Source organism: Anabas testudineus, chromosome 19 (genome assembly GCF_900324465.2).
Source record: "Anabas testudineus chromosome 19, fAnaTes1.2, whole genome shotgun sequence".
NCBI classification, from domain to species: domain Eukaryota; kingdom Metazoa; phylum Chordata; class Actinopteri; order Anabantiformes; family Anabantidae; genus Anabas; species Anabas testudineus.
The window spans coordinates 10,711,010-10,723,097 of NC_046628.1; the positions used below are offsets into that span (position 1 = coordinate 10,711,010).

The window sequence follows — 12,088 nt, forward strand, 5'->3', positions numbered from 1 at the left end:
ATTTAGCTTTATATTTGCTTTACAAGACAGATGTATATATTTATGAATTCTCCTCACATTTGGGCTGATTAACATTATTAATATGCCACAATTCAGAGGATATGCTTGATTTGCTTGTTTGGGACATGTCGACACGTCTAGCAGCGTCTTGTTTTCGGTCCATGTCAGAGGAAACACTGGAGCTTTCTGGGCCACTTTTGAATTGCAGCTGCGGCGAGTTTCCGACGGCAAGTGAAGGCATCAAGCCTCAGCGCGCTCCCCACCTTCACTCGTCTCCTTACCTCATCGCACAGCACCAGGTCCGTATAAACACAGCGGGAGTGAGAGACACAAACTGACAGTGCGTGTGTGTGTGTGTGTGTGTGTGTGTGTGTGTGTGTGTGTGTGTGTGTGTGTGTGTGTGTGTGTGTGTGTGTGTGTGTGAGAGAGCGAGAGAGAGATAGAGGCAGAAAGAGGTGTGAGAGAGGGCGAAGCAGCCACAGCTCATAAGCGCAACTCAGTAATCCAAACAGATCTGCTGGTCACTAACAGCTACAGTATCTTTAATAAACATAACCACCTATTGCAGTTTGGGGATTTAAGGAGGCATCCAGCTTACACAGGCAGTTCAATCGGAACTGACTCCACTTGGACTTTGTGCCGGACATCTGTGCGCTTGGCTGTGGAGGTGACAGGCTTAATGCCATGGATCCGCTGATGCCCGGAGAGACGGATGTGATGGAGCGAGAGTCAGACAAGGATGCAAGGAGGAAGATCCAGTTCTCCGTGCCTTCCTCCGTGCCCGTCCAGTTGGACCCGCGACAGGTGGAGATGGTGAGTGCATTGTTTAGCCTGCATGAATGACGGTGGTGCTGCGTGTGGAAAAAGGAGGTCAAACTGGGGTCATGCGTAAAGCCTTCTCCATGGAGAGGGTTCTCTTTGTGCAGACTAAAACTAACTTTTACAGTGGGGCGTTTATATGTTAGAGTATCAGCTTCATTTTCGTGGTTTGTTGGACTCCTACAGCACCTGGAGTAACATGTAGTAGTGCTGAAAACCAGAAACCTGCACGCATCAAACTTTAGCCAAGGCCTGGACACTGTACGCCCAGCGAGTGTTTTCCCTCTTCTGTGAAATCTGAGGCATATAGGCTTCACTGCCACCGAGGTTGACAGACAGTTACATAATGAGTCTAGCACGACTTTGCAGAACTCTGTATTTTGATGTTGCGTATTACTCTGTGGGCAGCAGGGGTATGGGCAGCACTGGGATTAAGCTGAGCTGTGCAGCTTCAGTTTTTCAAACCCCTTAAAAGTGATGAGGCATCTCTGCCCTTCAAAGGGAGTGGAGGAGGAGGTGGAGGAGGAAGCGAGTGAGGGATAAAGCGCTGTTAGTAATATTAAAAATGAGATTACTTTCCAAAATGTAAAATGTCACATTGTTAGTCATATAGTAGAAGGCGGTGGCGTGTCAGGTGTTTTATATCTTATGTTAACCATTCAAAGCAGAGCAGATAATGGACAGAGTGATGAAATAGTGCAGTGTGAACAGGAATAATCCTGGTCTGGATGAGCAATAGACCATACAGGTCATCAGTGTAAGGCTGAGATAACTGGATACCTCATAAAATGACAGCAAAGTCATTAGGTTTTGTATTTATTCCACTTTTAACACAGTCTCATTCACAGTCTTAGCAGCGAGCTGCTCCACAGAGTGAAATCTCGCTGGAGACCAGGGACAATGTCAGAAAACTTTGGAGGATTTCATCCAGCATCTGTTTGGAGAGCAAAATTCAGGCTGGAATGTAAAAATAAACGAATAAATCAATAATGCCTGAGCACTCAAATATTTCTCACACATCTGTCGTTCGCAGCCCAAATTCCAAACTCTAGGGCTTTGAACTACTTTCTTTGCCCCTTCTAGTCCATCGCCACTCCTCCATCTGCTTTTCTAAGCAGAGACACTTCTGTAGACAACTCAAATTCTCATGATGATTAGTCACTAAACTTTTATAAATTAATTAATTAGTATAAGAGAAGTAGCCATTTAGATGCAAAATAAAGTTTTATAATACATAATCTAAACTGCATAACTATGCACTGCATGCCCTCCTTCTCTTCTTTAGCTTACACTTGCTACAAACACAGCCAGGTTGTGTGGGATGAAACTCTACAGTACCTGTATCATGTTTTGCTCTTTTTCGTGCATCTGGTAAGAAGAAGAGAGTTAAGGAAGGAGAGAGGTTGATGCATCGCCAACCAACAATAGCTTGCTTTTATAGATTGCAGCAAGGGAGCTACTCTCTGTACGACCATGCTGCTTAGATTTTGATTTGACATTAGCTTTGAAATGACAAGCAGTTAAAATGGAAACATTACAGGTAGGAAGCTAAGTGGAGCAAGAGAAATACTGTAGCAGGAGAAAGAGTAGGACGAGCGGGAAGTTGAGAAAGACGTTAGGAAAGGAAAAAGAAGACAAGTAAGAAAATGAGAGGGAGAAAAATCATCAGCCAAGGAGAGGACTGATTAAAACCAAAGAGCTTAGCTGTGGATGACTGAGGCCTGAATGAAGGGCAAGTGCAGCTGATGCCAAGAACAAAATTTCCCTACAGCACAGCCAAGAGCTCTGAAACTCAGTAGGGTAACACAACACAGAAGAAAGTAGCAGGAAAAAAACACCTTCAGCATGTTCCCTCATCTTTGAGGAAGAAACATGCGTGAGATGAGGGATGTGAAACAAAAACATATCCAAACTGTTCCCCAGTGTAGCCTCACTAAGCTACTGCTGATATTACAGCTTTTCATACATGCACAACAAGGACCTGGACTACAGTGTTTGCAAAACACTCAGAAAAGGTCACTTTGTCTGAAAAGGCTCTCAGACAGGTGCGTAACCTGTTGTTTTGTGCTCTGACTGCACGTGCATCTGTGTGTGCGCCTGTTTGTGTGAAACTACTCACGTTTGCTCAGTTGCAGCCTTTAAAATTTTCATGCTGACACATTTGTAACCTGTAATTAGACGCCCTGGCATTCATATTTAAATGTGTTTCCCCGCGATGACGGCATGTTTCATTCTAGCGTGTGAATGATAAATATACATGTTAATTTCACACGCAGAGGGAGGCAGCAGCGGCAGCAGCAAGAGTTGCTTCAAAATGAACGATGCCCACACATTTGACACCTACGCTCTCAGCTGCAATAGGCTTGACAGCCAGTCATGTTGACAATAATCTTATGGTCATAACATGTTACAAAATAGAACAAGTGATTGATGTTTCACCTTTATTTATTGTTAGTCAGGCAGCAAAACTAGAAATAACACACTACAAATAGTAAAGGTAATTCAAATGGCCCTGTCAGTGTTGTTTTATTGGATCCTAATCACTGATGCACTTGGTCCAGGTGAACAGCTTGTTTTGCACAATGTGTTTGTCAACTGAACCACTGTATAACCAGCATTCTGTAAAGCAGCCTCAAAATGAGTTTAGGTGCTATTGGAGAATAAATGTGACTTAGTACTATTAAATATTGGAGTAACATTTCATTATTTGTGTAACAACTGATATGTATGACTCAGTCAATCTGCTTCACACATAGAATCCTGGAAAATACAGATGTATGTGCATCTGAGCTGGAAATTTATGACTGTTGTGGACAAATAAACAAACAAACAAACAAACAGAAATATACAACTATAGTAGCATGTAGTAGCTGTGATAACACCTCCAGCGAATTTGTCATAGTTTACACAAACCCTGTTGTATATTCATCTTACTGCAGCAGAGATTTAACGACTGCAGCACCACAAAATGATCTTCTGCTAGGAAATTATTTTGAAGAGAAAACTGAAAAACCTTGAAACCACCCAACATCAATCAGTGCGACAAGAGAGCTATTATTCTGCAGTAAGATGTTAGATTGTTCAAGAGCCTTTAAGTAGAAGTCAACATGCATCTGATTTTAAAATAACATAGTAAACGCACATAATGATTACAGCAAAGCGACGAGAACATGCAGTAAAATAGTAAGTATATTTAACTAATCCAGGCACCATCTATGACAAGATGTAATCCTGGCTCAGGAACAATCTGGGCAACAATCTTTTGCATGGTGTTATGTAATAATATGCATTTTTTCCTCATTGCATAATTGTCAGAAAAAAAAAATCCTGAGCGCGTACAATGCCAAAAATCACAAGACTGCTGCGGTTGTAATCACTTGTGCGTTGTTTGTTGTTTTTATGAGTCGAGTTATTGGTGATAAATAAAAAATTAAAACATTCTCAGAGAGCATGGTTTGATACAAACTCATACACGCTTAATCTCTCTCTCTCTCTCTCTCTCTCTTATTGCTAAGATTCGACGTAGGAGACCGACACCAGCCACACTCTTCAGATTGACTGATCCGCCGTCCCCGGAGGAAGACGGTGGCCCTCACCAGGTAGATCAGCTGGTGTCCGAGACAAAGCCAAAAAACTTTCCATACCAGTGAGCAATTTCAGTGGTTTTAGAGGAGGAGAGCGCACTCATTATTTAATATCAGGAGTCAATAAATAAGCAGGAACACAATAAGAAGCTGATTCTGTCAGTAACAGGAGTATCTTTTCTTTTTTCTTGATTGTAAGCTCAGTTTGGACACAACGTTAAGGCAGCACTCACAGGTTCTGTTGTTCTGTGGGGGCTGCAAAACACTATTTCAGGAAATATTGGAAATTCACATTTGGAAGCGGTAGCGTATTAGGTGGGATGAGAAAGAGTGGGTGCACAACAGAAGTAAATTCCCCTTAGAACTAATAATTTATCTCATTGTACAGTGTACAAGTATCTGGTGGAGTTTTACTTAATGTAAAACTCCTCTTGTCTTGAAGGGACCTATTGTATTTGCTTTCTTTCATGCCTCTGTATTGTAAAACATACATGATGCAGTTCTGTAAACTAGAATTTGGGTGTTTTGCTTCTACAGTGGGCTCTGGGGGAAAATGGAGCCTTGAAAGCCAAATTGGTCCACACATCAACGTACCAGCCACCATCTCTTAAAGGTAAGTCTCGGTTTTTCAAATTTGTTTAACAGATGACACAAATTGGAAAAATCATGTGAGGCCTCAGTGTGACGCAGCATCTGCAATGTGCTCTGTATCTGCTGGGAATAATAGCATATCCAAAAAACACAGTGAGGTGTGTGTGTGTGTATGTGTGCATGTGTGTGTATGTATCCATGCGAATGTGTGTTATGTGAGATTAGGAGCAGAGACAGCTGTGTAGCTGTTCTGGATTATCCTAGATTATAGGATGGGCACACATCAGTGTGGTCTCTCTCTTTCTATCTTTCTCTCTCACACACACACGCTTATACACAAATATATTAAATATTCGTGTTTTGGGTGAAATTGTGGATCTGACTCATTCAAAGATGTGCAGTGTTTTACTGAAATTGTATTGATATGGTATTAACTGTAGTATATTTTATTACAACATACCCATACATGTTTGCAAACCATCCATCAAACCATCCATCTTCTCTCAGAGAAAACCACCAACATATGTTATGATCGTTATGATTAAAGCTGAAATGACAAATAAAAAAACATCTGTGTGGTCTTAAAATCTTTTAGCTTAAAAAACTTTTCTTAGTTAGTCTTAGCCTATAATTTTACCACATGTGAGATGTATCTTAATACACATCAGTAAAGCACAGTTGCTCTGTATGGGAATTTCTCACCTCAAACGAGGTGCAAATTAAAATCTATACATATAGTATTATTTCATTGCAGAAACAGGCGGTTGGCATATTTTCATTGCAGGAAATTACAGCAAAACAAAGTTGTCATTTATTTTTATCTCTCACTAAACTGCAATGTACATAGTTGTTAACTAACTTGACACTTCGTGACAGGTGTACTCTGGGTAGTAATGATAAAAAAAACTCTTACTTAATACTCTTAATTCATTTGCATGTTTAGCTGTCCAGAGAATGGCCCAGGCCCACCTCTCCTCCCTAGACATGGCCTCTGTGGACAAAGAGGATACTTCGTCTGGAGAGGAAGAAGAGGAAGGAGAGCAGAAGAGCCAGCAGACTGGCTCATCACGAGGTGTGTGGCATATGATGGTCTTTCACATTGTTCCACTGCCCTTTCAACAACGTATGTAGAGTACGTTCTTACTTTCTAAAAACTCTATTTCTTATCAGATCTAAGAGAAGGAAACAAGTCATTAAGGGATCAGTGTGTTCCACTGGACAGTTCGACATTAAGTGCTGATCTCAGCCACCACTGCGGGGATAAAGAGAAAGCCAAAAAAAGAGTGGAAAAAAAGGGAGAATGACAAAACAACGCTATTCCCATGGACGCAGAGTGTTGGTGAGAAGCTGACCTGCATATAACTTGCAAATGTATGCACCATGAGTGTGCATGCATTGGTCTATGTGTGAGTGTGCGTTATATGGATCTGTGAGTGTGTGCATGCTTGCAAAAAAAAAAAAGAAAAAAAAAGCTTGAATGTGGAAAAGAGAGAGAGGAAAACAAGAGCGGTGCGAAAGGTCAATAATGTCAGTTTGAGGCTAAAGTTTAACCTGAGGCTTGTGAAGAGGATCGTGTCTCGGTCAGGCAACAAACCAGTGATGAACTCTAAACAGCCAAGGACTAAGTAGGAACAGTATTTTCTCATGCAATTAAATGTATTATAGAAGTTTCACAGGGCTCATGATAAAAGCATGTGCTTTTCCATGAAACTACTCATGTGTGAAGAGTCAGATTTAGAATTACTTATATTTGCTAAGTGTACATATTGTACAGTGCACTACTAGATTGGTGCTACACACACCTGAAGAATGATCAGAAATAGTAGAAGATGCATATAGGTCAGGACAGGACGTGAATTTAATGCAAAGGGCCAATCAATACACTGTTTGCTTGATATTAGCATATGTATACTGTTTATACAATTGCACAGATCTGGAGTGTAATAGCAATAGTCTTGTTCCTCCAGAGAAGCAGTCATGTTTGATGGTCATGGTGAGGTTGTTGTTTTATGGTATGTTTCACACAGTGGAGCTAGAAATTGTGAATAGGGGCCCCTGGGGTTAGCGTAGTGTAAAGATGTAATAATCACATGAAATACTACAGTATGATACACAGTGATGCTCAAATAACAGAGAACAGAGGGCTGCTTTCAGAGTTAAATCACAACTCTTTCAGTTTTACTTCATGAAAAAGGAAGTCTAAGGAGGTCCTATCATAGCTGTGGCAAAGTAGATTAAATCATATGAGGCTAATCCAATGAATCACCTAGCACAGTTTTTCTTGTTTCACACTATAAACAGACTTTTGGATCATTATGATTAGAAAGCTTGATCTGTTTGGGACAGTAGAGATGGGACAGTTGATGAACCTGAAAACTGTAAACATATTTATGATGAGCATGATGATCTTGATTCTGTATATAAATTATGTTTTGTGTTGCTAATAAAATAATTATAATGAGCTGCTGGTGTTTCTATGACTGTATGTCTGATGATTTCATCTGTTGAAACGTACAGTGCTCTAAGCGTATGTATTTTGTAAGTATATGGTGGCAGTCAGTTACCACAGCATTAGCACGTGACTAAGTGCATGTATTTGAATACAGATGTCAGCTGTGTGTGTACATAGACTTCACAGTTAATCTCAGAAGTAAAGTAAAAGTATTTTGGCACATTGCTATTTTATCTAATTAAGTCTATATACAGTATAAGTGTAGTTAAGTAGCAGTTTTCTCTGCTTTGGAATGTTTGACTGATATTTTCAGAGCATCTCACAATGGCCAGGTACTGACTCCCAGTGTTCAATACTGATAATTACACATCATATTCTTAAATTCATGTCTAAAATGATCATCTACAACCGATTGTTCCCAGAGCAGCAGTGACAGGGATTTTATACCAACACTATTGAAGATTTTACAGCATCCATAGCTTTATCATTCTATCTTTATTTATATTATCACATATTACAAAACAGAGCAGGCAACTTTTAACAGTTAAATAAAAAGAAGTATATAGTATATCAAAATATAGGGATTATAAATATCTGAAAAGCCACTATATAATAATGTTCTATGCTTAAAACAAAAACTGAAGCATTACATTCTTCATGCTGTAGTTGCTGTGTTTGAACTGCAGGAGGCAATGCCTAATTAGGATTGTAACACTAATAGTAATTTGCTGTAAGCAGTTTGCTGTTGACAACAAAAAGGAAAATCACTAACCTGTTGTAACAAGATGTACAGTATGTATATGTTCTATTTTACTACTTTTACCATACAGTTCAGTTTGATAATTATAAATTTAAAAAGGTTTACATAAAAGCACATTTTCACTCCTCTAAAAACAAATAATAAAACTAAATATGTAAATCACCATTTTTGTTTTTATTTGAATGGTTTATTGTGCTAAACCATTTTTATTTGTATCATTCCACCTTTTACAACCTTTGGTTATCACCTCGAATGTCTCCCACCTTACTATTTAGACCTTTTTTGCCTTTACAAAAAACACCCCAGTCACATCATCTACCCCCACCCTCATGTCCTGAGGCAGTGTGTAAACCTCCAGCCGCATCAGGGTGTAGCCACGCTCTTTCAAACTAGCACAAACCTGGGCTTCGTTCAGCGGGACAACTGGGATCTTTACCCCAGGCCCACCAAGATAGTAGCTCTCATCCAGAGCTCCGATGAGCAGGAGGTGACCTCCAGGCCGCAGGAGACTCCCAATGTGGCCCAAGGCCCTGTTGAAGGCTGCCAGGTCAGGGCTGACACTCTCCAGACAGAAGGAGGACACCAGGCAGTCTGCCCCTCCTGAAGGAAGCGCATCAGGGGCCATAGGTTGTGGGCAGTGTACATCAATAGGAAGGACGTCCTTGACAACCTTACGCAACTTTGCAGCTTTCTCTGACCATGCTGAAGGCCTGTTAGGGACAATTAATACGAAACAGTTTGTATCGTCTGTTACCATCCTGATTTTTTTCATAAAACCTTGAAGTCATAGTTTGACAATTTAGGAAATATGCTTAGTCATATTCTTGCTGCAAATTTATATACAACATAATGGGTTTCATACGTGTAAAGCCATGTCAGCAGCTATATAGTGTGGCTTAGCACACAGATTAGAAACAGATTGACTGTGTGCAAAGGTAACGTAGCAGCATGTTGTTTGGAAAGGCGTCAAACGTTTCTGAATTCACCTTTGCCTGTAACGCTTATTTACAAAGCTTAAAGAATATTATAACTGTGATAATAACCAGGATCTCTATATAATTAAGCATTTCTTAAGAATATTCTTTATTAAACAGTGATTCTATTGTTTGAGAACTGTTTGTGTTTTGTTTGTTTGTTTGTTTGTTTGTTTGTTTGTTTGTTTGTTTGTTTGTTTGTTTGTTTGTTTGTTTGTTTGTGGCGAGGCCATACCGTCGTCCTTCCAGCTTGCACACATACTCCATGTATGGTGTCCAGTCCAGGTTGTAGCCTCCCTCGTCCCGAAGCCAGCGCCTCAGCTCCTGACGGTTGATTTCCAGAAAGTCTGTGAGGATCACCTTGTTGAAAACCTCACAGCCACTCAACACCTGGTACAGGGTGGGACCTGATCCTATGTCCACCAACAACTCTCCACTCACATCTCCTGAGAAAGGTGGAGGAGAAGAAGAAGGTGAGACAACAAAACAGTTTACGGAGAATTCTCTAAAGCGTCTTAATACAGCTGCATTTCTTTGTTGTTCTTTGTACTGAACTTTTTACTGACAAAACAGGAGAAAGAGGAACTGGAAATGTATAAAAAAAAAGGCGTAATGAGAATAAATGAAAATATGTAACATTAATATGACATATAACATTTCAGAGAACTAAACTAAACTCATTTAAGTGAAATATAAAATACTTTAACCACTAAACTTGGCATTAAGCTACATCCATTGCCCTCTCTCCTTACCCTCTGTGAAGGCTCTATGCAGGCATGCCAGTTTCCACGGCACAATGCTGTCTTTTCTTTCAAAATCAGCCCGTGGTGGAGTGTAGTTATACTTCAGATAGGATGCAGGATCAAATCTCTGGTAGCAGGCTGCCATGGCTGCTATTCCACTCTCTGCTCCCTTCTCTTCCATCGTCACTTGGCTTTGTGGCTTCCCTCCACCCCTGGCTGCCTTATATACCTTGTACGTGGGCGTACCTGTGTTATTATGTGTATGTCTGTGCTTTGGGCTACTCTGAGCTTCATGGTCAGAGATAGTGATCCTGTTTTTGGGCCTGATAACATTTGTTCTGTTCACATTCCCCTCCCTGAGGCACTGATACCATCGGATCAGGGGGCTTCCTCCAACACTAGACCCACTAATGTACTCCTTACATGGCTTCCACCCACCTCTCAGAGGCAATCTCTATCTCCACAATCACTTTAAAGGTCCTTTTACACTCAAACGATAGACCAGGTTTGTCTCAGGAAACCCTGTTTGAAAGACACAGGCTTATCTCAAAGACAAACAGGTTCTGTCGGGAATTTCACTTTGGTGATGTTTGTATTGAGTGGTGGGGAGATGCAGAACAGTGAGTAGTAGCAAGCAGAGGAAATGTCGACATGTTGACAGGTGATATTAGATGATTATAAAATCAGACCCCTATCTCCTCACTTTACTTTAATTGTATAATATTGTGAATAGTTTGTGCTGCGGAATGGGAAAAATATCTTTTGATTTGTTGGGATTTCTATAATTCTCTTCAACTTACTGTGTAAACTATCTTACAGTGATTTTAGTTTGATTTGGTACAGGATAAATAAAATGAAGTGAATTCCTCTGGATGTGAAATGGGCCCGGCTGCATTTTGGGTCTTTGAGTTTAGAAATTCTCATTTCATCCAGGTAACCATGTTTTTTTAAGTTAAAAAACGTGACACACACACACACAAACACACACACAGCTTACAGTAGTTAGTGGGTAAGTAGAGCCAGGAGCAAGGTATGGGTCAGTTCCTTCCCCTAAGTCAGATGGACAGATAAAAGAACAAACAGGAGGAGGAACACAGAAGAACAGATAAAAGGCAAAAGTGGACAACAGAGAAAAGAACAGGACCGATATAATGGAATAATACACATTTAGTGAGAGCTACAGGAGCCAATTTAGTTATCTATGGTCCTAGGGGCAGTGGGAGTCCAACAGTGTCAGTCAACTCTGCTCTGGGTTAGTCGTCATTTTGCCACAGCAGGACAGTGCAGGTACAGAAAACTTTCATCACTACTGCAGCCTTGTCCTTTTTTGTACCACATACTGTAAATGAAAGGTAACAAGATCATGAAAAAACTAATTAGGTCATCTGGGTCCTGCAGCCATGTCTTCCTCTTAGGTGGTGGTTATAAATCAAGGGTGAAGGACTTCATGGAAAACTTTAAGCTGCAGTTGCTCTGCATATTAAACATAGCGGAAAAGAAACATAGCAAAATAATAATTGTATAAGTTTATGTGTTGAGTGTAGCAGTAATCATGTAGCAATCTCAGCTCTGTGCCTACTATATATAGTTAGTTTATGTAGTCAACAAGCTAATACACCTTACTGCTTTATGCATGGTAAACATGACTTAACATCACCTCAGGGGCTATCCTCACAGAGCACAGAGCAATGATAATGTAGAATAATGTGTTTTTGCATATAACTATGATGATGCTTGACCCCTTAAAAATACTTTTGGGATCACACTTTGAGTCCAGAGAGCATTATTTCTGACATAGGAGATTTCCAATGACGCCAATGCTTTTCCTCAAACATGACACTAATGCTTGAATAACTTAAGCATTAAATGTGCACTGTGAACCACGTTTTCCAAGTCTATTTACTGACTGATTTACTCTTTCCCAAAGATCTATATGCAGATACTCTGAACACTGGGCCTACGCAGTATTTTTACACAGAGCATCACTGGATGTACCATGAGTACCAAATGAGTGTTTCATTTGAAAGTCAAGGTGTATTATGTCTAAAGGGCGCTGTACCACCCTCTAAATGTTACTACTATTACTACTACTAATAATAATAATGATAAAACCTACATTTTTATTATGATCATACATTTGGTTTTATTTTGAAATCTCAGCAAAC

At 40.2% G+C, this 12,088-nt stretch overlaps 2 protein-coding genes across 2 annotated transcripts; one reads left to right on the top strand and one right to left on the bottom strand.

Moving 5' to 3' along the window:
* The first annotated feature begins 307 nt into the window (after window positions 1-307).
* Window positions 308-7,455, top strand: LOC113155888 (protein phosphatase 1 regulatory subunit 1B-like). Its single transcript, XM_026350612.2, has 5 exons — window positions 308-813; window positions 4,335-4,418; window positions 4,941-5,016; window positions 5,938-6,066; window positions 6,165-7,455. The coding sequence occupies exons 1-5, from the start codon at window positions 685-687 to the stop codon at window positions 6,296-6,298; spliced, it is 552 nt and encodes a 183-aa protein (XP_026206397.1). The 5' UTR covers window positions 308-684; the 3' UTR covers window positions 6,299-7,455.
* A 526-nt stretch (window positions 7,456-7,981) lies between these two features.
* On the bottom strand, window positions 7,982-10,104 carry LOC113156518 (phenylethanolamine N-methyltransferase). Its single transcript, XM_026351721.1, has 3 exons — window positions 9,933-10,104; window positions 9,416-9,626; window positions 7,982-8,916 (listed from the first exon to the last, which is right to left on the bottom strand). Exons 1-3 carry the CDS (start codon window positions 10,102-10,104, stop codon window positions 8,478-8,480), a joined length of 822 nt encoding a protein of 273 aa, XP_026207506.1. The 3' UTR covers window positions 7,982-8,477.
* Window positions 10,105-12,088: the final 1,984 nt, after the last annotated feature.